A 24,301-nucleotide genomic window follows, 5' to 3' on the forward strand; every position below is an offset into this window, starting at 1 on the left:
CCAGAGAGTTGCTAGTGCTTAAAATACAATCAAAGGTCTGTGGTCTGGATGGTATAGTAGTGTCCAAAATGGTTCAGGTTATATAAGCCAAGCAGATCACAGGGGATTCTATCAGGATTACATTTGTCTAGACTTTTGTGAGAACTACAACAATAGTTTGACACTGGACACAATTGTGTAATTCCACAAACTAAACTACAACTGTGTAGGATGGCAGAACGAAACATGAGAACTACTGGTCAGAGAGGATAGAAAAATAAGAGCAGCTGATCAAGATCGCAGTAACAAGCCAAATGTGCAATGCAAGTGTGACAAACAATGGGGGACTCAAATATACATATACACAAATAACCTTGCTAAAACAAACAAATGCTTGTTTTATATAAATTGGATTACTGCAATTTGTACAAACATTCCACAGAAACAGATAAACTGCTCATTGCATATAGAACAGCCTGCATATCCAGATTAAGGGGTAGATTAAGCTCGGTGAAGTGATAAACTGTCTGGTTTTTATCACCGGCCAATCAGCTCTTACCTGTCATTTTTCAAACCTAGCCTGTAGCGTCACAGGTAGGAGCTGATTGGTCGGTTCTTTGTGATGGGTCTTTTCTTCTTTTGAGATTGGAGAGTGCCTAGTGATGGTGGCTTCCCCATAAATCTATGATTGGTATTTAGGTGTAGCACACATTACAAATTCTGAGCACAGGGAAATGTTTAGAGTTTTACACAAGGAATTTGTGTGTCTACTCTAGTTTATTCATATGTACATCTTCAAAAACTATTAGACTGAAGAGGAGAAACCCCCTTCAAATAACTCAAGGAAAACATTGTTAATGTTTAATCTAAGCGCTGTTGTATGCAATTGATAATTCTTTATATCTAGTACCGCATACGCTAGTCATGCTACACATAACAACATTATGGAAACACCCTATTTGGAAAACTAATTCAAAATATAAAACAATTATGTGTATATGAATTGCAATCATTTGCATGTTCATTTTATTGATGTAAGTTTAGACTTCTCATTGTATCTCAAAAAACCTAATTATCTTTTTAGTCCTTTCCATTTGTCTATCTCATTGTTATGGGGCATACACACAGGGCGATTACAGACCCACTTCTAAGCAATCGGTCTATGGATCGCTACATGTGTATGGCACTACCAGGAGAGGGTAAGGGCTTTGTGAGTGTGAGAAGCCTGAATTGGAGTCTAGAAGGCAAGGTGCTTGTAAGAAAGGAGGGTGGCGGCTGTAGCATGTTTCGAGAAGTATTTGTCAGGGATGTCACAAAGGAGAAGAAGATTACAGTAGTCCAGTTTAGAGATGACCAGAGAGTGGATAAGTAGTGTTCCTTTTAGGAACCAAATGAGGCAGGGCGCCGGAGGGGCGGACCGGGCACGCCGACGTCACTAGAGTGGGCGTGCCCGGGCCACCGCATCGCTGAAGGGGGCTTGCCCGGCCATGACTGTCACTGAGCTGCCGGGACGTAGCCATGGCCGGGCTTCAGCGATGCGACGGCCCGGGCACTCCGGCAGGACAGACTGCAGGCTGATTTAGCGGGGCGCTGCTAGAGGGGCAGGGCGCATTTTGCCCTTAAAAAAAAAAATTGGGCAGGGCGCAGCGCCCCGCTAAAACAGCCTAGCGGGAACACTAGATAAGGGTCTTCGTAGTATCCTGAGTGAGAAAGGGTATGATCTTGGAAATACTTTGGAGATGAAAAGGGAAGGTTTGTGAGAAGTGCTGAATGAGTTGTTTAAAGGAGGTGGGAGTAGTCAAGTATAACTCAAGACAGTGCACTTCCAGACTAGAGGATTAATGCCATCAATAGATAATAAGATTGTGGAAGGAGTGGTAGCGCGGGAGGGTGGGGACAGGATCAGCTCAGTCTTAGAAATGTTGAGTTGAAGAAAGCACTGGGACATCCAAGAAGAGATAAAAGACACACAAGTGAGGAGAGTGAGTGAGAGGTCAGGGGAGGAAAGGTAGATTTGGGTATCATCAGCCAGTAGATAATATTGTAAGCCAAAAGAGCTAATGAGCACACCTAAAAGAAGATTTATAAAAGAAAGAGAAAAGGGAGAGGTCAAGGAGAATAAGCAGAGAGTAGTGTCCCTTGGATTTAGCTGCAAGGTCATTGCAGTCTTTAGTGAGGGAAGTGTTTGTGGTATGGAGAGGACGGAAGGCAGATTGAGATGGATCAAGCAGTGAGTGCAAGGAAAGGAAGGCAGTTGTAGACAATATGCTCAAGGAGTTTGGAGGCAAAAGGGAGGAGTGAGATGAGTCAGTAGGAGAGAGAGAGAGGCAGCCAATTTGTGAGATAAATTTACGTAATCTATCCTCACTAATATGGTAAGTGAAAAATGCATTTCAATTCAGAAGTACCAAAAAGCCAAATAATTTATTATCAAATTATCAGCGATTCTCAGCTTCAGGTAGAAGTGTGCCAAGTTTTTTTTTTCTGCAATGGCAGGGTGAGACCACTTATTACAAAGCTGGTCATAACCATGTTGTGTCCCAAAGAATGGGATACGCTCCCCAAAATGTTGATGACACAGATTATGCGCCAGCTTTGCGATAAGATGCCAGGGGGTACTGCGCTAAAACCACCACTACAATAGGTCTCGTTTTTCTACCCAACTGCATGAGCTTATTACATCACCATGAGCCAACAAGCACATTTTAAACATATTCAATCACAGAATCTCAACATCCATATTTATTGGAGGGTGATACAAACCTGTTCATTGTAATCCTGAGGCATGTATCCAGTCCTGAAGTATGCTACTGCCACCTCATGTCCGTCCCTAAACAAAGCACATCATATAAGCATTGGAGAAGTGTTAATTGTGCAAATGCCAATTAGAATAAAGTAACACATGACTACACTAATATTTGTGCATGAAATGATTTTCAGACTGCGAACAATAAAACACGAGTATAAATACTAACACATATAGACGCTTTCTGTCATCCAAGCAGCCCCTCTCTTGGACATCTGCAAGACGCCTCCTGATCACTTTGATATTTCTACAAAAACAAAGCACACACACCAAGGAGGCTATCAGCAATATATCAATCTTGTATCATTGAAACATTTAAACATAGGGCACATATACTTGGATGCATGTCTTGTAGTATTCAGCTCTATCTCACATGATTTCAAAGACATAGGGGGCAACTCCGGTAACGCCGGTGGATATGCGTGACACTGCAGCCGGTATTTCAGTCAAAAATGCTTACTGCCCCATAGACAGCAAGCTCTTTTAGGTGAATTCCTCCCCATGGATGGATAATTCTAGCTCTATCTTACATGATTACATTGGATACTAAGCAAAGAGGTGAGGAAACCAGCTACAGCATTACCTGTTCCACAGCTCATTCTCAATGTAACGGTGATCAAAAATATTCCTCTGGACATTCTCAACCAGGAACATGACAACAGCTCTGATGAGAAAAAGAGTTACAGTATGTGAGCTGGTATGGTTGCTCCTCTATAGGTCACATACAGAATATGTTCACTTCCCATTTGCTAAAACTTGTCGGCAATACAGGTCCTGCACCTATTGTCTCACAAATTCTTTCACTATGGGCCTTATTCAGATCTGAGCTCAGTACAAATTTGTTTGGAAGAATGGGCAAAACCGTGTGCACTGCAGGTGGGGCAGATGTAACCTGTGCAAAGAGAGTTAAATTTGGGTGGGGTGTGCTGAAACTGAAATCTAAATTGCAGTGTAAAAATGCAACCAGTATTTACCCTGCACAGAAACAAAATAACTCACACAAATCTAACTCTCTCTATACATGTTACATCTGCCCCACCTGCAGTGCACATGGTTTTGCCCATTTTTCCGAACAAATTTGTACTGAGCTCAGATCTGCATAAAGCCCTATGTCCGTTAATTAAGCACACTAGATCTAGAACCTAGCTCGGTAATGCAAAAAACATTCTTCTGTGATCCATCCAGATATGGGGGATTACCAATGTGTGCTATGCGACTTTCAGGCAAAGATTAGATGCATTAGAGTACAATCAGTGAGGTGAGCCCTTTCAACTTCCAATATCACTTCTATATGGATGATACGAAGATCTACCTCTCCTGCTATCGCTCCCTCTTCACTCTTATTTTCTCTTCACTACAATATCTCTTCTTGGATGTCCCAGCGCTTTCTTAAACTCCGGCATAACCTCACCTCCCACAATTTCACTATCTATTGATGGAACAACTATCTCCAAGTGCACAGCCTTGGCATTAGTCACGATTCCTCCCTCCCCTTTATACCACACATTCAGAACCTCTCACGATCCTGCCGTTTCCACCTCAAACACATTTCCAGGATCCACATTTCACACACGGGTCATCTTCAGATTGGACTACTGTAATCTCCTCCTTTCTGTACTCCTTGTCAAACACCTCTCTCCACTCCAATCTATCAATGCTACTACCTGGCTCATCTTCCCCTCCAAAACTTCCTATGTCCAACTCCCTTTCTTACAAGCCCTACTTTGGCTCTGCATTCCCTTCAGAATACAATTCAAGCTCTTCACACTCACTTACACACCCATTACCCATCCTCTCCCACCTAAATATGTGACCGTGTCTCTATTTACATTCCCGCCTGCCCTCTTCACTCCACAAATTAACACCGCCTCTCCTGCCAACTGGTTAAAAACTTCCATTCCTGCCTCCAAGATTTTGGCCATGGTGCTCCTTATATCTAATTCTCTACCCCTCCCGATCAGACTCTCCACCTCCCTACAAAACATTAAATTGGCCTTCAAGACCCACTTCCTCATTAAACCCAACCATCTCTCATACTAACCTTCGGTTTATGCTCTATTTTTACACTTCTGTGTCAGTACAAAAAGTACTGCCTGCACATTCCATTTTGGCTTGCGATATGAACTACGCATTGCTACCCAAAAAAACAGTGTGATGTGAACTACACGCGATGCATTTTGAACTAGAATGGTCTAAACGCATCCGAGAATCGCACCATTGAATAAATACTGTTTACATCTGCCAGTAATAATTACTGGAGTGTCCTGTACCCTACGCAGCAGTCTTTATTTACGATGTACTCAATTTCCATGTACTGGGAGTCATTATTGTCTTGTTTTTGCTCATTGATGTATTGTAAGGAGATGCGGAACCCTTGTGGGGCCATATACTTAAATCGACAATAGAGAATTACTGTATGTTCTGTAGCACTATAAATTCATGTGTTGGTGCATGTTCACAAAAATAAACTGTATGTTTGTGCAGTTCCATAAATACCAACTTCTCTTAAAGATTTTTTTGATCATCATCCTAAATAATGTGAAAAGATCATGAAAATATGTGGAAAAGAGCTTTATAGGTGGGACATACTTTTTTGATCCGTACAATTCCCAGGCCTTTGCAATGCCCTGGGATATGCCAAGTGATGGGTTGTTTGCCAAAATTTTATCAGAATCCTCAGCTTTCTCCAGTGCTCTAAGAACATGTCTGGAAAAAACAAAAACAAGAACCCAATAAAAAACAGTGAGACTCATGAGCGAACATTCCATAATTTAAAATGTCTTTTGCCAAAGCAAATAATGTATATTTATAAAAAGGCAGCCACTGTTAGACACTGGTAACACCATGGGTATGATGTGCAGGGCAGGAAGCCTGTGAATTTTAAAATTATCATAAAGCTCAAGCTCCTCCCCTGCCACAGAGGCTGCTATCAGATAATAAGGCCACACCCATTTACAGAAAACTAGCAAAGCATAATACATCTTTGTTGCCATTCTGTGGTTGTTACTGTATATTGCATTTTAGGATGATTTTGGTCTTTAGCTTTCTGTTTTTTGTGCACATATTCATAACTAAAATAGTACAATGCCTGTCATTTTATTCTATAAATCAAAATCTCACACTCATTTTATATTACATTCTTATCTTTATTTCACTCTCCTTAAATCACTCATTGCAAGCCCCACTTTACTCGTATCCTGGTGACCCCTTTATTCTTACCGATGCACTGCAGGAGTGGAGCACGAGAGTCCTCCAAAACTAGCGGCAATCGTATTAATTTCAATCTGTTTCAGAGTTGTTTTCCCATCGGCTCTACAGTCAAACATATAGTCTGAGCGATTAATGCCTAAAAACAAAGACTAAATACAAACATGGGTCCTAGATTAGTTATGCGTGAGGATAAGAATAGAAATAGCCATTTGTTACAGGCTTTTATGCTTAGTAATAATGTACCTGTGCAAAACCTTCATCCAGCACGTGTCTGTAGACTTTAAATAGCCGTGATGTAAATTCATCCACCTTCATGGCGCTGTAAAGTATAAGTAAGTTGCACGAATATAAAAAGGACTATCTAAGGTTACTTAATGTTCCTCTTTTTGGGTTTTCTTTTCTCATAGTAAATGCGTGCTGATAAAACAAAATACAATCTGCTAAACAGACACTTCTACAGTAACATCAGCACAGCCAAGTGCATATAGTAACACTGGAAATAATGCTTTCTAGTAGCATAAATATAGTGGTATATTATTCATTAAAAGAGCACATAGACAAAAATATATTAATAATTTCATATTTTCATTAAAATGTTTAAATTGAAGAAGTAACCACATTAAAATGGATGACACCCTCCAAGATCAACCGCAAACCAAACAATTAATGTATCACATTGGTAGATCTGGGCTAAAAGCAGTTCTGGAGGTCATAGTTCTTCCATTCAGTATCAACATGTAAGCCTGCGGAGTAGTATTGCCTGCGCTATGCTCAACTTCCCCTGATGGCAGATAACACACGTGAAAGCAGCTGGATATTTTGTTACCCCGGTCAGGTTCCAGCACTGCAGTATAGGTGTTCTACCTGATAATAACAGGGAAGTGAGAGTGCGCAAGTGCTGCATTCCTACCTTGAAAGTGTTTTTTCCAGAAATAAGGGGTTCTGGCTGATCCGATCTACCAGAAGATTGAAATCTTCCTGCACAGACTTGGCCTGGTCAAAGAGTGCTTTTGGCACTGGGGAGGGGAGCAGAGTGAAAGGGGCGAAATTCACCACCTGGCAACGAAACATCACATAAAGATATGTATCAGCCAAAAGGGATGTCCAATTAAGCAACACCATAGGCGCATAAGAGCGTCCAAGTTTTTTTTTTTTTTTTAAAAGCTGACACTTTTAAAGCAGCAATCTGCTTTTACAAGACTTTTTTTTTTTAAATTGTGAATAATTGTTGCTTTAACAAAAAAACAAAAAACAAACAAACAGCTACTATATACTGCTGTCAAACTTATTTATAAACATAATGTAAAGACACATCAATAACGCAATATACACATAGAAACATAGAATTTGACGGCAGATAAGAACCACTTGGCCCATCTAGTCTGCCCCTTCTTTTAAACATGTACCTCAAACCATATTTGATCCTTATTTTTTGTAAGGATATCAATATGCTTATCCCAAGCATGTTTAAATTGTACTACTGTATTTGCATCTACCACCTCTGATGGGAGGCTATTCCACTTATCTACTACTCTTTCTGTGAAAAAATTCTTCCTCACATTTCCCCTGAATCTTCCTCCCTCTAGTTTCAGTGCATGTCCTTGTGTTCTGTTGCTCCTCTTCCTGTGAAGAATGTCTCCCACCTGTACCTTGTTAAAACCCTTGATATATTTGAAAGTTTCTATCATGTCCCCCCTTTCCCTTCTCTGCTCTAAAGTATACATATTAAGATATTTTAGTCTTTCCTGGTACGTTTTGTGATGTAGGCCATGCACCATTTTAGTTGCTCTTCTTTGTACAGTCTCTTATGTATTTATATCCTTCTGGAGATATGGCCTCCAGAACTGAACACAATACTCTAGGTGAGGTCGTACCAATGACCTATACAGTGGCATTATTACTTCTTTCTTTCTACTGCTGATACCTCTCCCTATGCAACCAAGCATCTGACTTGCCTTCTTCATTGCTTTGTTACATTGTCTACCTGCTTTTAAGTCCCCTGAAATAGTGACACCTAGATCCCTCTCTTCCTCAATAGTTTCCATTATAGTGCCATTTATACTAAATTGAGTCTTTGGATTTCTGAGACCCAAGTGCATGATTTTGCATTTTTTGGCATTAAACTGTAGTTGCCATTCTCTTGACCATTTCTCTAATCTACCTAGATCCTCAATCATTTGTTTTACCCCTCCTGGTGTGTCTACCCTGTTGCATACCTTTGTGTCATCTGCAAAAAGGCACATTCTACCCTCAATTCCATTTGCAATAAAGCACAAATATGTGGTGCAATATTAGGTTTGCTTACATCAGAGGAATTTGGGCTATCCTTTGTTCTCATGATAACTCCATGTAAGAGGGCTGCATCAATAGCAATGGGTGCTATTTCCTCAAGCAACTGGGTATTGTTGAAGATGTCCTCCCATAAAGCAGACATTTTGGAACTGTGGAGAGATATGGATTATTAAAAAATAATAAAATATAATATATATATATATATATATATATATATTTTTTTACTTCCTTATATAGAGCACATATTCCACAGCGCTTTACAGAGAATATTTGAACATTCACATCTGTCCCTGCCGCAGTGGTGCTTACAATCTATATTCCCTACCACATGTACAGGCACACACATTCACTCAAGGGTTAATTTTGTTGGGCGCCAATTAACCTACTAGTATAGTGGTGCCCAAACTGTGCGCCTAGGCTCCCAGGGGTGCCACAGAGTACTTGCAGGGGTGCCCTGGGTTGGTGGTCCAGGACAAATTCTAATTATCTATGGTCAATGTAATAAGGAAAATAGTGCTTGTGACTTCCAATTATAAGATATGTGGGTAAACAGAACTGAATCATGTTCCTCACCACATAGCTGGACCTAAGGTTGACATATAAACACCACTTATTTAATATTTTTTTCTGAAGTGCTTGGTATCTAAATTTTGGCCTAGGGGTGCCATCGAACCCGTGACCTCAGTGCTGATACATATATTCCAAAGCAAGACTCCGGCGGATATGTGGCTCAGGTGCCCTCCAATAAGCAGTGTTGCCCAAACATAGAAGAAGATCAATAAAGAGGCAGCACTCTGAGACTTGGACAACAAATTAGTGATATATTGAAAAACACATCATGATATATCTCATTCATTCGCCTGGGACCAATGTATCACATGGAGGTAGAGCCAATATGCAGAGCTTTTAAAAAAGTCACAGCATCTTCAGCTAGTGCTCATTATAGCACCCTGCAGTTCCCTCTGGACTGGGAAGCGGAGCTGCATTGGTTTTTAAAGATGCAGGATGCTAGAAAGAACACTATTCAGCTGTTTTAACTGCTGGATTTAGATTACTAAAGACAAAACAATCAATTCAGCACACTGCCACTTTAAATCCAGTGTCCAAAACAGTTGGACAAGGCGGCTTTAAAATGCTTTGCATAGTAAATGTCCCACATAGTGTACATTACTCACACGTTACAAGTATCTGTGGAGTATTATTATAATTTAAAGCTCCCTGACCCTACAGCATCTGTGTTATATCAGCTGTCATTAAACAACAAGAAGCAGCATCTTCATCTTGATAGACAACAGGTTGCCTAATTTTATAACTTCATGGATTTTTTCCTTAACCAATAGTCATTAACATATCTGGATTGAAATAAAAAACTTAAAAAATGCCATTTAATTTGTATATGCAATTAGGATTATGAAAACAGATTATTTATAAAATGTTTTTCAAGGAAAAAAAACAAAAAAAAAAACCTTGGCATGGCAAGAGGCAATTATGTATTACATGCAAGCTTCTACATCAAAACCCCAGGGGCTAAATGTAATAGTCAATGAGTTGAGGATTTTATGTAAATCTGACCATTTTCTTTTAAAGCCGCAATCATTTACAAAGGCAAAAAAAAAAAAAAAAAATGTATTTTCGCCCTGTAAATCTTTGTCACTTAAAAAAAACAACAACGGTACTTGTGTACTATCACGGTGCCCATCGCATCGCAGACCATATCGCATGCGATATCGTGTGATGTTCCACAATGTCGTACCCCCACGCCACCCCCCCCCCCCCCCAAGTATAAACGTGAACCCAAAGCGTGGCGTGCACAGCGAGCCCGCGAGGGGCGGCGGTACGCATCCTACGACCTTTTTTCATACCCCCACTATCCACGTCGGCGTGGAGTTGATTTTATAAAGTGTGGCGAGCGCAGCGAACTTCACAGGTATACGCGTCCCCTGGTGCCGCCTACTGTGCACCATCTGTTTTTGCTGAGTTTGACTGACTCACTGTGTGCCACTGCCATCTACTGTGTGTGCGCCCTGCCACTTGGCGCGCAGAGCCATCTACTATGTGTGTGCGCATGGCCTGGGGCCGCAGACGCACAGCCGTAACCGCCACTGGTGCTGTGGCCTCAGTCTCTGGCTCTTGTACTTTTACTGCGCATGCGCAGGTAGTCTGTTCCGTACTCTGCGAAAGACCTGCCCTGCCTTCTCGTAGTGCTCAGCATTCTTTTGTGAAAGTGACAGGCAGCAGCAGGAGCCAGCAGGAAGCAACAGCCAGGAGCCAAGCCAGCAGGACTGAGACTGAGAGAAGTCCGCACCTGAAAGCAGGATCTGGAGCAGCAAAAGGTTAAGTGAGGCTCATGCAGAAGAGTGATGTGTGGATTTGGGATTAGGTGGGGGGCCCCAGAAATATAATTGTACAGGGCCCCAAGATTTCTGCTGCCGGCCCTGGCTGTTACTTTCCCTCCTGCAATTTTATCTTTTACCACATAAAAGGGCCTTATTCTAGTTCACTCTTAGAGGCAAATTGCTTCTCAGATGGACAAAACCATGCGCACTGCAGGGGGGCAGATCTAGGTGCAGATAGAATTAGATTTGGGTGAGTTATTTTGTTTCTGTGCAGGGAAAATACTGACTGCTTTATTTTTACACTGCAATATAAATCTCACTTTGAAGTAAAAACTCACCCAAATCTAACTCTGTCTGCACGTTATATCTGCCCCACCTGCAGTGCACATGGTTTTGTCCATTTGAGAAGGTATTTGCCTCTTAAGCTGTGTACACACGGGTGCGATAGGGGCTGCAATCAGGGCCGTCTTTTCGTATGGGCTTAATGGGCACTTGCCCAGGTGTATAATGGCCTTATCCTGATAGCTGAGGATCCCCTCTTTCCAGGGATACCAGAATTTTGAAAATCGGCCCTGGGGAACTGGAGATATTCAACTTCAAAGCAGCAGTCCACATCCGACCTGTTAATCGCAGTTCCCAGTCATCTTTCTCAGGTTTTTTCTAACTTAGAGTTTTTCTGAGAGTAAAAAGCCAAAAGCTGGGACACTCCCCTTTCTGTCGACAGTAGCGGCTTGTCTCTATCATGCCCAGAACCAGAGATATCAGCCTTCCAGCAGCCGGTCCCTGCTCCAGCTCCAAACGTCTGGTGTACAGTTTTATATTTTTGTCAATGGATTGCTCTGGCTCCTGATCTCTGATCCCCAAGTTCCCAGCACCTACTGAAAGTTGGGACTCTAGGTTTTTATACCATTGAAGGCTAAGAAATCTATTTCCATATAATGGCGACATCTGCAGTTAAACAAGCTGCCCTTCACCGGATAATGACGAATATTAAGCCCACTCCATTATCCAACGCTCCACTGCATATAAAACACCCCCTACCTCCCTGGAAGTCATTTACAAGGGACCCTTCATTCAGCTCAGCTCAAGGGACCCCACTTCCACACATTAGGGTTCACCCTCCCACCACCTGTGCAGTAAAGGAGTAATTAGTAGAAGTTACTGCTCCAGGTCCTACATGTTTAAAGGAAGATAAAGCACCCCCTGCCACCTGTGGGACATCAAAGCTGCTGCTGAAAGCACCCCCCACCCCTAGGAGGGGAGACTGGGTAAGGGCCCCAGTGCATTGCTTTGCCCAGGGGCCCACACTGCTGTTAAGACGGCCCTGGCTGCAATCGCTGGAAATATGGTCGCTGGCGACCATATTGCCAGTGATGGGAGTGTGCCCCGGCGATAAATCGCCGGGTGCGCTCTCCCGTTTTCAGCCCCGTCCTAATGGCTGGTCACAGGAACTTCCTCCTGCGAGCAGCTGATTACCTCTGCGGCGCCACCGGCAGAGGTTCCCTTTCATCAGAGACCATCTCTGGTCACTGATGAAAAGGAGAAACTGAGCAATATATCTCCCCAGTGTGTACGGGGCTTTAGAGTGAACTAGAATAAGGCCCCAAGTCCCTTGTAGATAACTATAGAGCGACAGGTTTAGTTGGAAAATAATGAAATACAGGTGACATAGGTTACTTTGAGGTTACTTTGAGTGATGCAAAGCTGCCCAATGTATCAACATTGGCAGCATGGCAATGGGCATGCACAAACCACCAGCACCTGGCGAAGCAGAGCGCAGGGACGGGCTCCTTTTGATACCCCTGTCCCTGCATCTGCAGGTTGACACATTAGAAGTGTGATAAATGACACCCAGGTCCCATTGAATATGCAATCCAATGATAAATGTGCTTCTATACTGCAGGTTATAAAAGTATAAAGTACTAGCTTTATTCCCAGGATGTGCCAGGTTTTTCACTGTTTTACCCCTTCCTTCTATCTCCAGAATCTCTCTGTTCCCCTTTCTCATGTCTCTGTTTTTCTCACTGCCAGATCCCTGCAGAGGTTGTTATATGGTTAAATCTGGGCTATTGTGCAATTACATAGGTGGACACACTCTACAACTTAGGTCTTGCTTGTATGTGCACCATGACATTATGGGGTCAGTTCAGTTCTGTGTGATATGACCAACCCCATTAAAGAAGTCCCAGAGGTATTCAATTGATCACGCTGTTATGACCACTTAGATGATATGATCTCTGTTTGCCCCTTTTCTTAGATGTGAGCAGAAATCCAACAAAACTAGTGATACTAGGTCATGACTAAACCTATGGTTTTTGGTGTGACAACTGGCATCGCCCGACTAACCATAAGATAAGGATAACTGAATAGCTCCAGGACCTTCTCACTGATGCTATTCATTCTGTACAGAAGGAATTGATCAAAATGACTATATTTTCATTAGCAGACAGCTTTATTATATAGACATCAGTCTGAGGAATAAACAGCCGGCTTCATGACTTAATTTCTCAGAAACTATAATAATGGAACCTTAACCTGGATTCTGTAATAAAGTTAATGGAGTTATTTATAATCCCGACTATATCCCAGAGCTCTTTTTTAGGTATCAAAAAACCTAGCAACTCAAGTGTGTCAAAGTGCAGGCATGGCTTATTGTAAAAAAGAGAGAGGATGGAGCATGTCTGTACTAGTAGGGGAGCTAGGGATTACAAGATCAATCTTCTAGGGAACCAGACAAAGCCCCCCCCCCCCCCCCCCCCCCCCAAAAAAAAAAGAAATAGATTTAGCCAAGTGCTTGCCGGTCTCACCAGATGTAGGTGCAAAGACAAAAGGTGCCAAAGACTAGGCAATTCACATGCTATTTGGGCTCTTTTCATGTGATTGCAGCGATCAATCGCATGAAATGGACAGCAGGTCCGATGCAATGTACTGCTACTGCGAGTAGCACCGGCTGAGGATGTGATAGGTTTTTTTTTTTTTTTTTTGCAAACTGATTTTTATTGGTTTTTAACACGAGTCAGAAGATACATATATTTAAGAGTCACAAACAATGTAAAGACTCAGAATGGCAAGTAGATATTGCTAGACAACATTCAGATAAACATTTGTGTTTCAAAGGCATTATCTACAGAGTATACGTACGCAGAAAATAAGATATATGAAAGAAAGAGGTGGAAAGAAGGTGAAGAGAGGAGGGAGAAGAGGGGGGTAGGAGGGTTAGGGTGGGGATGGGGTGGTTGAGCCAATGTGGTACTAGTGTGAGTCGGTCTGTGTCATATGGGTTTTGTATAAAGGTGATTCCTTAAAAGTGGACCAGGCCGCCCAGGTGGTAGTGAACCTAGTGGGTGTGTTTGGGAAGGTGGAGGAGATATCCTCCATGGTCATATAAAAGTCGACTCTTTGTAGCCATCGACGAATTGGTGGTTGGATGGACGTCATCCAGAAGCAGGGAATGGTAGCTCTTGCCGCGTTCACCAAATGGCGTAGCAGCGAGTTTTTGTATTGGGAAAGCGGCATATCTATCAGGCTGAGTAGCCAAAATTCGGGGGTCTCTGGGACTGGGTGTTCCGTGAGTTCCTGGGTGATTTTGTGGACTTGTTGCCAGTAGCCAGATATCAGACTGCATTGCCACCAGATGTGAAGGGGAGTGCCTGTCGATTGTTTACATCTCCAGCATAAAGCAGGTACAGATGGGAACATTCTGTGCACTTGATCCGGACAGCGATACCATCTGGACATTATTTTATATTGGGTTTCTAGTACCTGAATGGAGGGCGAGCTAGCAAATGTGTATCTGAATATATTGGACCACTGCTCTTCTGAGAGTTCATGTTGTAGGTCTTTGTGCCAGTCTTTAATGAATTTGGGAGCTGGGAGGGAGATACTAGATAGGCAAAGCTGGTATAGTTGTGAGATCACATGTTTGGGTGGGGAATCAGCTAGGCATAGGTTTTCGAAAGGGGTGGGTGACCACCCTATCGGGCGCAGTGGCGAGGACGTTATGAGATGTCTTATTTGTAGATAGGTCCAAAAGCTGTTGGGGGGTAGGTTATAAGTCTGAGACAGTTCTGTAAAGGGGCGAAAACCGGTGGAGCTTACAAGATGTGTCAGTCTTGAGACGCCGGCTTTGGACCACGCAGCAAGAGATGTTGCAGTGAGAGCATTTGGTGGTATGTCTGGGTGAGAGAGTAATGGCATGGGTAGGGAGAATTTGGGGCTGAAGGTGCGTAAGTGTCTATGCTTTTTCCAACATTTCAGGGTTGGGTCGAGTGTGGGGTGTCTAAGGTGAGGAGTTTTCAGAAGCCAAGGAAGTGTATGGGAGTGTGTGTTTGTGGTGGCGCCAATTATCTGTGGCCATTGTTTTTCGGTAGGGAAACGCGTCATTTCGACAACTCTGGCCAGATGTGCTGCGTGATAGTAACTTATAAAGTGCGGAAGTTGTAGCCCCCCGTCTTCCCGTCGTCTTATTAGTATCGACTTGGCTAGTCTATGTCCTTTTGAACCCCATACAAAACGGTTTGTCGCTGCTTGAAGTTCCTTAAAGAAGGCTTCTGGTATGGCTATGGGCAGTGCCTGAAGTAAGTACAGGACCTTGGGCAGCACGTTCATTTTTATGGTATTAATTCTCCCCATCCAAGAAAGGTTAAGGTTTGTCCACTTATTAAGGTCGGTTTTGAGTTTATGAAGTAGTGGGAGCAGGTTGAGTCTATAGAGGTCCGCTACGTCGCGTGATAGAAGTACCCCTAGATATTTAAAGTGTGTGGGATGCCAGGTGAAAGGGAACGAGCCGCTCAACCCTTCTATGATGTGCGGCGGAGTAGAGATGTTTACTGCAACAGATTTTGTGTAATTAATCTTGAAGTTTGAAAGGGTGTTGAATCTAGAGAATTCGGACATGAGCGCCGGGAGGGATGTGACAGGGTCGGATATTGTGGCTAGTAAATCATCAGCAAACAATGCTAATTTGTATTCCTGAGGTCCTACTTTCATGCCATGTATATTTGGGTTAGCTCTGATAGCTTTTGCTAAGGCCTCCATGCAGAGCACGAAGATAAGTGGAGAGAGAGGGCAGCCCTGTCTAGTCCCGTTTTTTATTCCGAAGGAATTGGAGAGGGTACCATTCACTCTGACTTTTGCCGTTGGGGAGCTGTATAGTGCCAGTATACGCTGGAGGCAGGTGGGTCCAAGACCTAGATGGCCGAGGACTCCTTCTATGAAGTGCCAGTCAACTCTATCAAAGGCCTTCTCAGCATCTGTGGACAGGAAGACCACGTGGGCAGCGCCAGTCCTTGCGGCGTGGATAAGGTCAATAATTTTGGAGGTGTTATCCTTTGCCTCTCGGCCCGGCACAAAGCCCACCTGATCTCCATGTATTACCCCAGGAAGGAGAGGGCTCAATCGATTTGCCAGCATTTTGGCATACAACTTCACATCGCAATTAAGTAGGGAGATGGGTCGATAGCTTGAGCATTGCGTAGGGTCCTTGCCCTCCTTGTGTATTACGGAAATGTGAGCTTCTAGTGTTTGAGTAGGGAAGCCTGACTCTATGGGGATTGAGTTACATGCCTTTAGGTATAGAGGTAATAGAGATGTTTTGAAGGTTTTATAGTAGCAAATAGGGAGGCCATCCGGACCAGGGCTTTTTCCGGTTGGAGTGGATGCCAGGGCTGCCTCGAGTTCATCAGATGTAAAGGGTTTTTCTAGTGAGTTTAGTTCTTCTACAGATAACTTGGGGAAGTTGATTTCGTGGAGGTAATTTTTAACTAGCAGTTTTGGGTCTTGTGTGGGCAGGTTAGGGTTTTCTGATCTTAAGTTATATAGGGCGGAGTAATAATGCTGGAATGATTCGGCTATGTGGGGGAGGGTGTGGACCATTTTACCGTTGGGATTTCGCACTGCATGTACATAAGATTGTAGTCTTTGTGCTCGGAGCGCGCGGGCCAGCATGGCGCCGGGTTTATTGCCCCATAGATAGTATTTATGTCTGCATTTGCCTATATCCCTTTTGGTTGTATCACTTAGAAGTTTATTTAGTGCGCTTCTAGCTTCAGTGAGATCATGTAGTACCCGAGGGTCTAGTGTCGATTTATGTTGAGATTCTAGAGACATAATGCGCTTGAGGAGAAGCTGTCTCTGTGCCGTTTTCTCTTTTTTAAGTTGTGATCCTAGTTGTATACATTTGCCTCGGATAACGCATTTGTGAGCCTCCCATATAGTCATTGCACCGACATCGGGGGTGTCGTTGGTTTCAATGTAACTTGTAATGGTAGATTTAAGTTCCGTTATGATTCGGGGGTCGCGCAGGAACGAGGAGTTAAATCTCCAGTTCCAGGGCTTTTGTGTGTCTGGAGACATTTTAACGGAGGCAAATGCAGGTGCGTGATCCGACCAGGTAATTTGACCGATCGAGCTATAGGGAAAGAATTGTAAGGATTTATGATCTATTAGGAAGTAATCCAATCTGGAGTACATGTTGTGTGGCGCCGAGAAGAATGTATAGTCCTTCACCGTAGGGTGCTGGATCCGCCATAGATCAATTAGCTGGAATTCGTGTAGGAGCCTGCGGTAGTTTCTATGGTCACGTGTGGGTTGGCGTGAGGTTGAGGGCGTACAGTCTAAGGTAGGGTGCAGCGACCAGTTGAAATCCCCTCCTAAAATCAGGCAGCCTTCTTTAAGAGGTTCAATTAGTTGTAGCATTTTAGAGAGGAATTGTTTTTGGCCCTGATTTGGAGAGTAAATGTTTACCAATGTGTACATGTGAGAGAATATTTGGCATTTAAGGACATGACACCTGCCCTCTGCTAGGACGAGATGTGAGATGTTCATAAGAGGGAGGCGACGAGAGACAAGTATCGCTACTCCAAGGGATTTACCTAGGGGATTGTCGCTACAATAAACTAGGGGGTAATAGTAGTTACTGAGTTTTGGGGCTGCTTGGAACTTAAAATGTGTCTCTTGTAGGAAGGCGATGTCCACGTGTTCCTGTCTAAGTTCGCGTAGAAGAGTGGACCTTTTCTCGGGTATATTAAGCCCTTTCACATTGAAAGAGCACATTTTGAAGTCTGGATTAGCCATGTGGGGTTGGGGGATATGTGCTAGCTAGACTCACTTGTGTGTAGAAATATTGAAAGTAAAGACTCACCAGGGTCCAGTAGTCCTTGTTGTCTAATTTCAGACCACGAAGGCAAGGAGGGGTGGGGACGTGGGAATGAGGAGGGAGAGATAGTAAGAGTATAGGCGAAAAAGTAAGAGCATAGTTAGATACAGATAACAAAAGCAAACATCTTGTAAGCTGAGAAAGCAACATTATAAACGAAAACGTTGCCGCCAATGGGCTACATGGACTGGCCCCATGGCCCAAAGTCCAATGCAGGATGGCGGAAAACCCAACTGGGGTGTGGTGGCAACCGAGCCACCCAGTGTCTGAGGTAGGCTCAGATTGTGAGGAGGATATTAGATCAACTTATGCATTTATGATGTATAAGATAACAACCTCATGTTAAAATTTAAATAATAAAGTACAGAAACTGGGAGTGCTGTAGACTGCTGAGTGCAGCCTAACATAAACCAACTGATGATTAAAGGGTACTTGTGAGTTATCCGGGCGCCCGATGTGGTCATCGCATGCCATTATAATAAGCATACGATACGACGCGATGCGACGCGATTTTCCATCGCGTCGTATATCGTCGCATCGTATGCTTATTATAATGGCATGCGATGGGATACGATGCGACGCGACGCGATGTTTACACTTCCCGCCCATTTTTAAACCCGCCCTCTGGCACATCTGGCAGAAAATCAGTGTGAGGTAGTTTCCAGAGGAGAGAGCAAGTGTTTGAGTGAGAGAAATTGATTTTCAGCATTGTTGCATATTACTGAGGTGAATTATTGGACATTTACCCCAATATTGCCCCATTTGGCCCTTTACACCTGCCCCATTTCACCCCTTACACTATTATTGGCAAAATGGCTGTGGTTGATGGCATCTTCAGCCTCCCAAAAACAGAGGAAGAGACAGTCACATTCCTCCAGGAGAAAGGGCTGCTCCCATTGACTGCCACATGCCCAAATGGCCACCCTATGCGCCTGTCCCTGAAAGAACGCAAATGGCGCTGCTATATTAAAATCTGCAGCAAAAAGCAGACTCTGCGGGCCTCCCTGTTCTATCCTGGGTGCAGGCTCCCCTTCATGACGATCCTGCGGTTTATCTGGTGCTGGTGCGATGAACTCACATCCATTGAATTCTGTACCAAAAATCTAAAACTCTGCAATAAAAGCACCATTTTCTACAATGCCCTGATGCGGGAGGCATGCCAGTGTGATTTAATGGCACAGCCACAGCAACAGATTGGAGGCCCAGGGAAAATGGTGGAGGTCGATGAAAGCCTCTTTGTCAAACGCAAGGCCAATGTTGGCAGAGTACTCCCACAGCAGTGGGTGTTCGGAGGAGTGTGCCGGGAGACAGGAGACTGTTTTATGATTGCAGTTCCGAAAAGAGATGCACCCACTCTCATTGGTGCAATTGTGCAGCACGTGGCACCTGGCAGCACCATCGTAAGTGATTGCTGGCGTGCCTATCAAACCAGTGAACTGGAGCGGGCTGGTTACAGCCACTTGCGGGTTAATCACCGCTTCAACTTCGTCGACCCAGAGACTGGTGCACACACGCAGAATATTGAGCGACTTTGGGGGTGTGCCAAATGGCGCAACAAACGCCAGCGGGGAACAGCACGCCATCATCTAGATTCCTATATGCAGGAATTCGTGTGGAGAAAATGCCTGGCGAGAGACAATGTATTTGAGCGTATTCTGCATGCGCTCACATTACTTGATAAATCATGATGTTGATAAATCATGATGTTGATTAAGATTATTGTGTGCTTTATGATTATTTGTTATGCTAATTTATTTCATTCTTATGTTAATTACACAGTTATTACCTTTAATTCAGTTGTCGTTAATGTGTCAGATATGCATGATATGGATGAATGATATTGGATGCTCACAGCCAACCCGAAGCGTGGCGAGCGCAGCGAGCCCGCGAGGGGCGGCGGTACGCGTCCTACGACCTTTTCATGCCCTACTATCCACTAGGGCGTGGAGTGAGAATATAATAGTGTGGCGAGCGCAGCGAGCCACCGAGCCCGAAGCGTGGCGAGCGCAGCGAGCCCCGCGAGGGGACACGGATACCTTCACAGGTAAGCGCGTCCCTTCGTGGGCTTCACAGGTGTCCACGTCACTGTGGACACCTGTGAAGCCCACGAAGGGACGCGCTTACCTGTGAAGGTATCCGTGTCCCCTCGCGGGGCTCGCTGCGCTCGCCTCGCTGCGCTCGCCACACTATTATATTCTCACTCCACGCCCTAGTGGATAGTAGGGCATGAAAAGGTCGTAGGACGCGTACCGCCGCCCCTCGCGGGCTCGCTGCGCTCGCCACGCTTCGGGTTCACGTTGATAGTGGAGTGGTGTTAACAATGGGGATGGGACTGACATTGTGTCACTTTTTGGGACACTTTATTGGGGGTTTTACACTGCGAAAATCGGGTGGTATCGCATCGCATCGCATCGCATGCCATGTGGTTAACATGCCATGCGATGCGACACTTTACATAGTACCCGATGTAAAATCGGGTTCGGGTGGTCATCTCGTCGCGTCGCATCGCATGCCATTTGGTTAACATACGATGCCATGCGATGCGACGCGATGCGCATACGACCAAAAATCGGGCGCCCGGATAACTCACAAGTACCGATTAAAGTATAACAATTAAGTATGCGACCGTGACAGGGTCAACTTAGGGGGAGGGGGGGAAAACACCTAGGATAAGTGGGCCGGTGACCCACTGACAGCAGTATTGAGGGTTGATATATCCCAACGATGAGTGGTTGAGTAAACCTTAAATCGCCTGGATGGGAAGAGACGTTATAACAGTTTGTTGACTTCAAGTGACTGAGCCAGCACGTGGATTGGATTGGTCTTGCGCTCCACGCTTCCTGTTGCCAACTAAAGTCCATTGGTTATCTGGCATGGGTATGGGAGGTGGCTCTAAGCGGTGATGTGAGTGGATCCAATCAGTCAGGGATGGCTTGGTAATTTTCAGAGTTGCGCAAAAAGTGTCCAAGTCTTCTGGGGACTGTAGGGTGGCGTGGCGACCTTCATGTGAGGCTTGCACGCTCAGGGGGAAGCCCCAGCGGAATCGTATGGCTTGTTGTTTGAGGGCATCTGTGAGGGGTTTTAAGAGGCGCCTTTGTTGGAGCGTGTGCCAAGAGACATCAGGAAATATATGGACGGGTGTGCCATTGAACTCCAGCCTATCAAGTTTCCTGGCTTTGGTAAGAATTTCTTCTTTAACGTGATAATAGTGGAGGCGGCAGATTATATCTCTTGGGGCATCTTCTCGGAGACCTTTAGGGCGGAGGGCACGGTGGGCTCGGTCGAATAGTATGGCGTTGTCAGCTCCTGCCTCCAGGATTTCGTTGAACACCGACGTGAGAGCGTCCACTATACCGGGGCCCTGGACATCCTCTGGAATCCCCCGTACTCTAAGATTATTCCTCCTGCCTCTGTTGTCCAGGTCATCTTGACGTTTCTGGAGCGCTTGTATTTCTTGTGCCTGTCGGGCAACCGTCTTATGGAGTTCGCGGTGTGCTGTATCGAGTTCCTGTACATGTTCTTCATTTTCAGACACTCGACGAGTTATTTGTGCTAGGTCGGCTTGAAGTAAGGAGATTTCAGATTTGACAGTCTCTCTGAGTTTCTGCTCAAGGTCTTGGAAGTCGCGTTTTGTTGGGAGATCTTTCTTGGTCGGGAGAGAGCGGAGTTGTGCAAGTACGTCGGCCATCGTGGCCTCTGTGTCTCCTGGTGGCGGGGGCACGTCTGAGGAGGCCATGGTGTCAGCGTCGTGTGCTGGTGGGAGGGGAGTTTGGTGGAGGGGTTGTTCTTCGCCGTCAGTTTCAGGATGTAGGTAGCGGTACAGGTTCGGCTGTAGTGAGGATTCACCTGATTTTTTAGTAGCAGGAGTCTGCCCCCCTTTCCTGTTAGTTCTCCCCATTAGCATCTGTGCTCCATCTGGTGTATAGATGGGTGTTTATAGTTGTCATGTCACTGTGTCGTTAGAGAGCATCAGACAGGGCTTTGCCTTTAGGATCACTTGGGCAGCCGGGTCAGCCACACGACCCCATCGGTGGTGGGTTAGGTCAGGGGCTCATGGCCAGCTGGCGGGGCATCAGGTTGTGGTAAGCGTGGGGGGCATCAATGGGTTCTGCTTAGTGGGCACCTTATCTTGAACCCTGTGAACAAGATGTAGAGCTGCTGTGTGATGGTTTCCCACTGCAGGGGGTAAAAGGCAGGGTGCAGGCTCGATTATGCACTGTGTGGTGGGGTTTTTATGAGTGCTGCAGCTGGTGGAGTGGGAAGGGTGTGATTTACCCACCAGTTAAATGGCCGCCGTCTAACTGTGTGCCCAGTGTATCTATAGGGCCTCTCTCGCCCAGCCCAGTACCTTGTTGAGGGGTCTTTGCTGGCAGTGGGAGTTTCCTGCAGCGGATCAGTTCTGCCCCTGGTTGTGGTTGTGGTTCAGGCACAGCTTCTATCTGCTGGCCGTGCTGTGCGATGAGGCTCTGGGATAGGGTTGCAGGTCCTGGCTCTGGGTGTGCTGGTCGGGGGTACCCGGCCCCTGGGTAGCGGGTGATGGTCCCTGCAGGGTTCTCACCCTCTCCGGAGGTAGAGGCAGCTGGCTGGATACAAAAGGGGGGGGTCCCGCGCTGCCGAGTGAACGCTGCGGGCGCGCTCTGAAATTTAGGTCCCGGCTCCGTCTCGCTGGGAAGGCCGCAACCTGCGAGTGCACTTAAAAGTGCACCCCGGCTCCGCAGCTCTTCCCCGTCTGTGCCGGAGTGTAGGCGGGATAGCTGTGCCCGGGGTCAGGTCGCGGGGATGCCCGTTTGTGTGCGTTAGCAGGGTGAGTTGGCAGGATCGCCCAGGAGCTCCCCTCAGAAGCGTCCGTTCACCTCCGCCATTAGGCCACGCCCCGTGATAGGTTTTAGCCGGGATCGCATGCAATATATTGTGAGATGGGATCGCATGCAATATATTGTGAGATGGCATGTGAACCTGCCATCGTTGAAGGCCCCAGGGCGGCTCAAAGGAGGATTGCATGCAACTTCACCAAACGGAGAAGTCGGTCTAGTGTATGCGGGCCTAAAGTATCTTAAATTCTGGTGATTATTATAACACCCTTAATTCAAAAGTGGCTATTTACTACATAGAATTTGACAGCATAGAATTGGATAAGAACCACTTGGCCTATCACGCCTTCCGCTTTTATTACCTCAACCCAATTCGGTCCTTAACGCTTTGTAAGTATAGTCTGAAACAGTGGTCCCCAAGGGACGCCAACAGTACAGGTTTATGGCTATCCAAGCTTAGGCAGATGTGACTTTCTTTATACCTCAGTCAGCTTGATTATACCATCCATGCATAAGCAGGGATAGCCATAAAACCTGGACTGTTGGTGTGCCTTCACATCTGAGTGTGAGAACCACTGGTCTATAGGTCCATAGACTGTGAGATATGTGGCACCGCCGACATTGTTAACATGCCACGAAAAGGAATGTCCCGCCGGTAGACACCGTTCAGTGCCATCACCGGGACCCCCACCGAACATGCAGTCAATGACGATATTGGCAGATTATACTACATTTTCGGACAATTGGGAGTGTGCATTTAACGATCCATGGAAATGTGCTGTGTACCGTATGCAAGGTGAATTAGCAACAGATAGTGTGTATGGATCATAACGCAATGTGGCTAAGACTAGACTGACAATGACAGTGTTGGGGGTGGAACTGGACGTTTTCTGGGCATGCACGGCATTTTAAGGAGGGTCCATGATAACAGCGATGACCACTTCCACCCTGTCTCAGTCACAAAGTAGTATAAGCCACAGACCTGCTCAAATTTGCACAGATAGCAGAAAGGCATCTGGCATCCCGTTAGACAGGATGCGGAGAAGACAGACGCCGGAATCCCACACCTGTCATAATGCCAACACCGGTATCCGGGCAGTTAGAATTCTAACAGTAAGTATGCTGGAAAGGGTTAAGGTTAGGCTTTTGGGGGGGGGTCTAAGCTGTGGGAGGGTTGGTATTCTGACTGCGGACATCCTTAATGCTGGTCACCCAGACCCAACCTGGTAGGTGTACACCCACAATATGCCTGTGAATGACGTTGCTCATACACATATTACATCAGCCCTGCAGCACAGCCAATGCCGATATAGGTCAGTATTTCTGACTGTGTATATAGATGATCTGCCGACCGCCCATACACTGGCTGCAGGGATTGACATTGCAGCTGGGTTAGCAAATTCAGATGCCTGCCCTAGTTGTGAAGTATGCACACACATATCAAGCAGTCATCTGGTAATTGACCAGCATTGGGGCCGCGCATTGGATCGGGATCGCATCAGAAATTATCTGAAATGGTCGGAAACATGCCCAATTGGACTAAATTGGATCATTTTGGGCCAAAATATTGTGGTGTGTACCCTACATAACTGTCATTTTTTAATTAAGGCTTGTAAAATTACAGAAGTTGGGTGGTTAGTACTTTATCACGATTTCTTGGCCCGATATGGCAATATCGGTTGAAAAGTGAGCAAATCATGGTGTAGTGCAC

The 24,301-nt window shown here is 45.2% G+C and overlaps 1 protein-coding gene across 2 annotated transcripts in view; it reads right to left on the reverse strand.

Annotated features, from left to right (window-relative positions):
• Nucleotides 1–24,301, reverse strand: part of GSS (glutathione synthetase) — a 41,037-nt gene that overhangs the window by 13,775 nt on the left and 2,961 nt on the right. For both annotated transcript variants that reach the window (XM_083147601.1, XM_083147602.1), the window contains exons 2-9: nt 8,301–8,436; nt 6,906–7,051; nt 6,239–6,314; nt 6,005–6,144; nt 5,375–5,491; nt 3,369–3,449; nt 2,955–3,032; nt 2,743–2,809 (exon numbers count right to left, since the gene is read on the reverse strand). In XM_083147601.1, coding sequence (XP_083003727.1) covers nt 2,743–2,809; nt 2,955–3,032; nt 3,369–3,449; nt 5,375–5,491; nt 6,005–6,144; nt 6,239–6,314; nt 6,906–7,051; nt 8,301–8,429 — 834 coding nt within the window. In that variant the 5' untranslated portion in view covers nt 8,430–8,436. The remainder of the gene's footprint in view (nt 1–2,742; nt 2,810–2,954; nt 3,033–3,368; nt 3,450–5,374; nt 5,492–6,004; nt 6,145–6,238; nt 6,315–6,905; nt 7,052–8,300; nt 8,437–24,301) is intronic.

The sequence above is a fragment of the Crinia signifera genome, chromosome 6 (assembly GCF_055691185.1).
Source record: "Crinia signifera chromosome 6, ASM5569118v1, whole genome shotgun sequence".
NCBI classification, from domain to species: domain Eukaryota; kingdom Metazoa; phylum Chordata; class Amphibia; order Anura; family Myobatrachidae; genus Crinia; species Crinia signifera.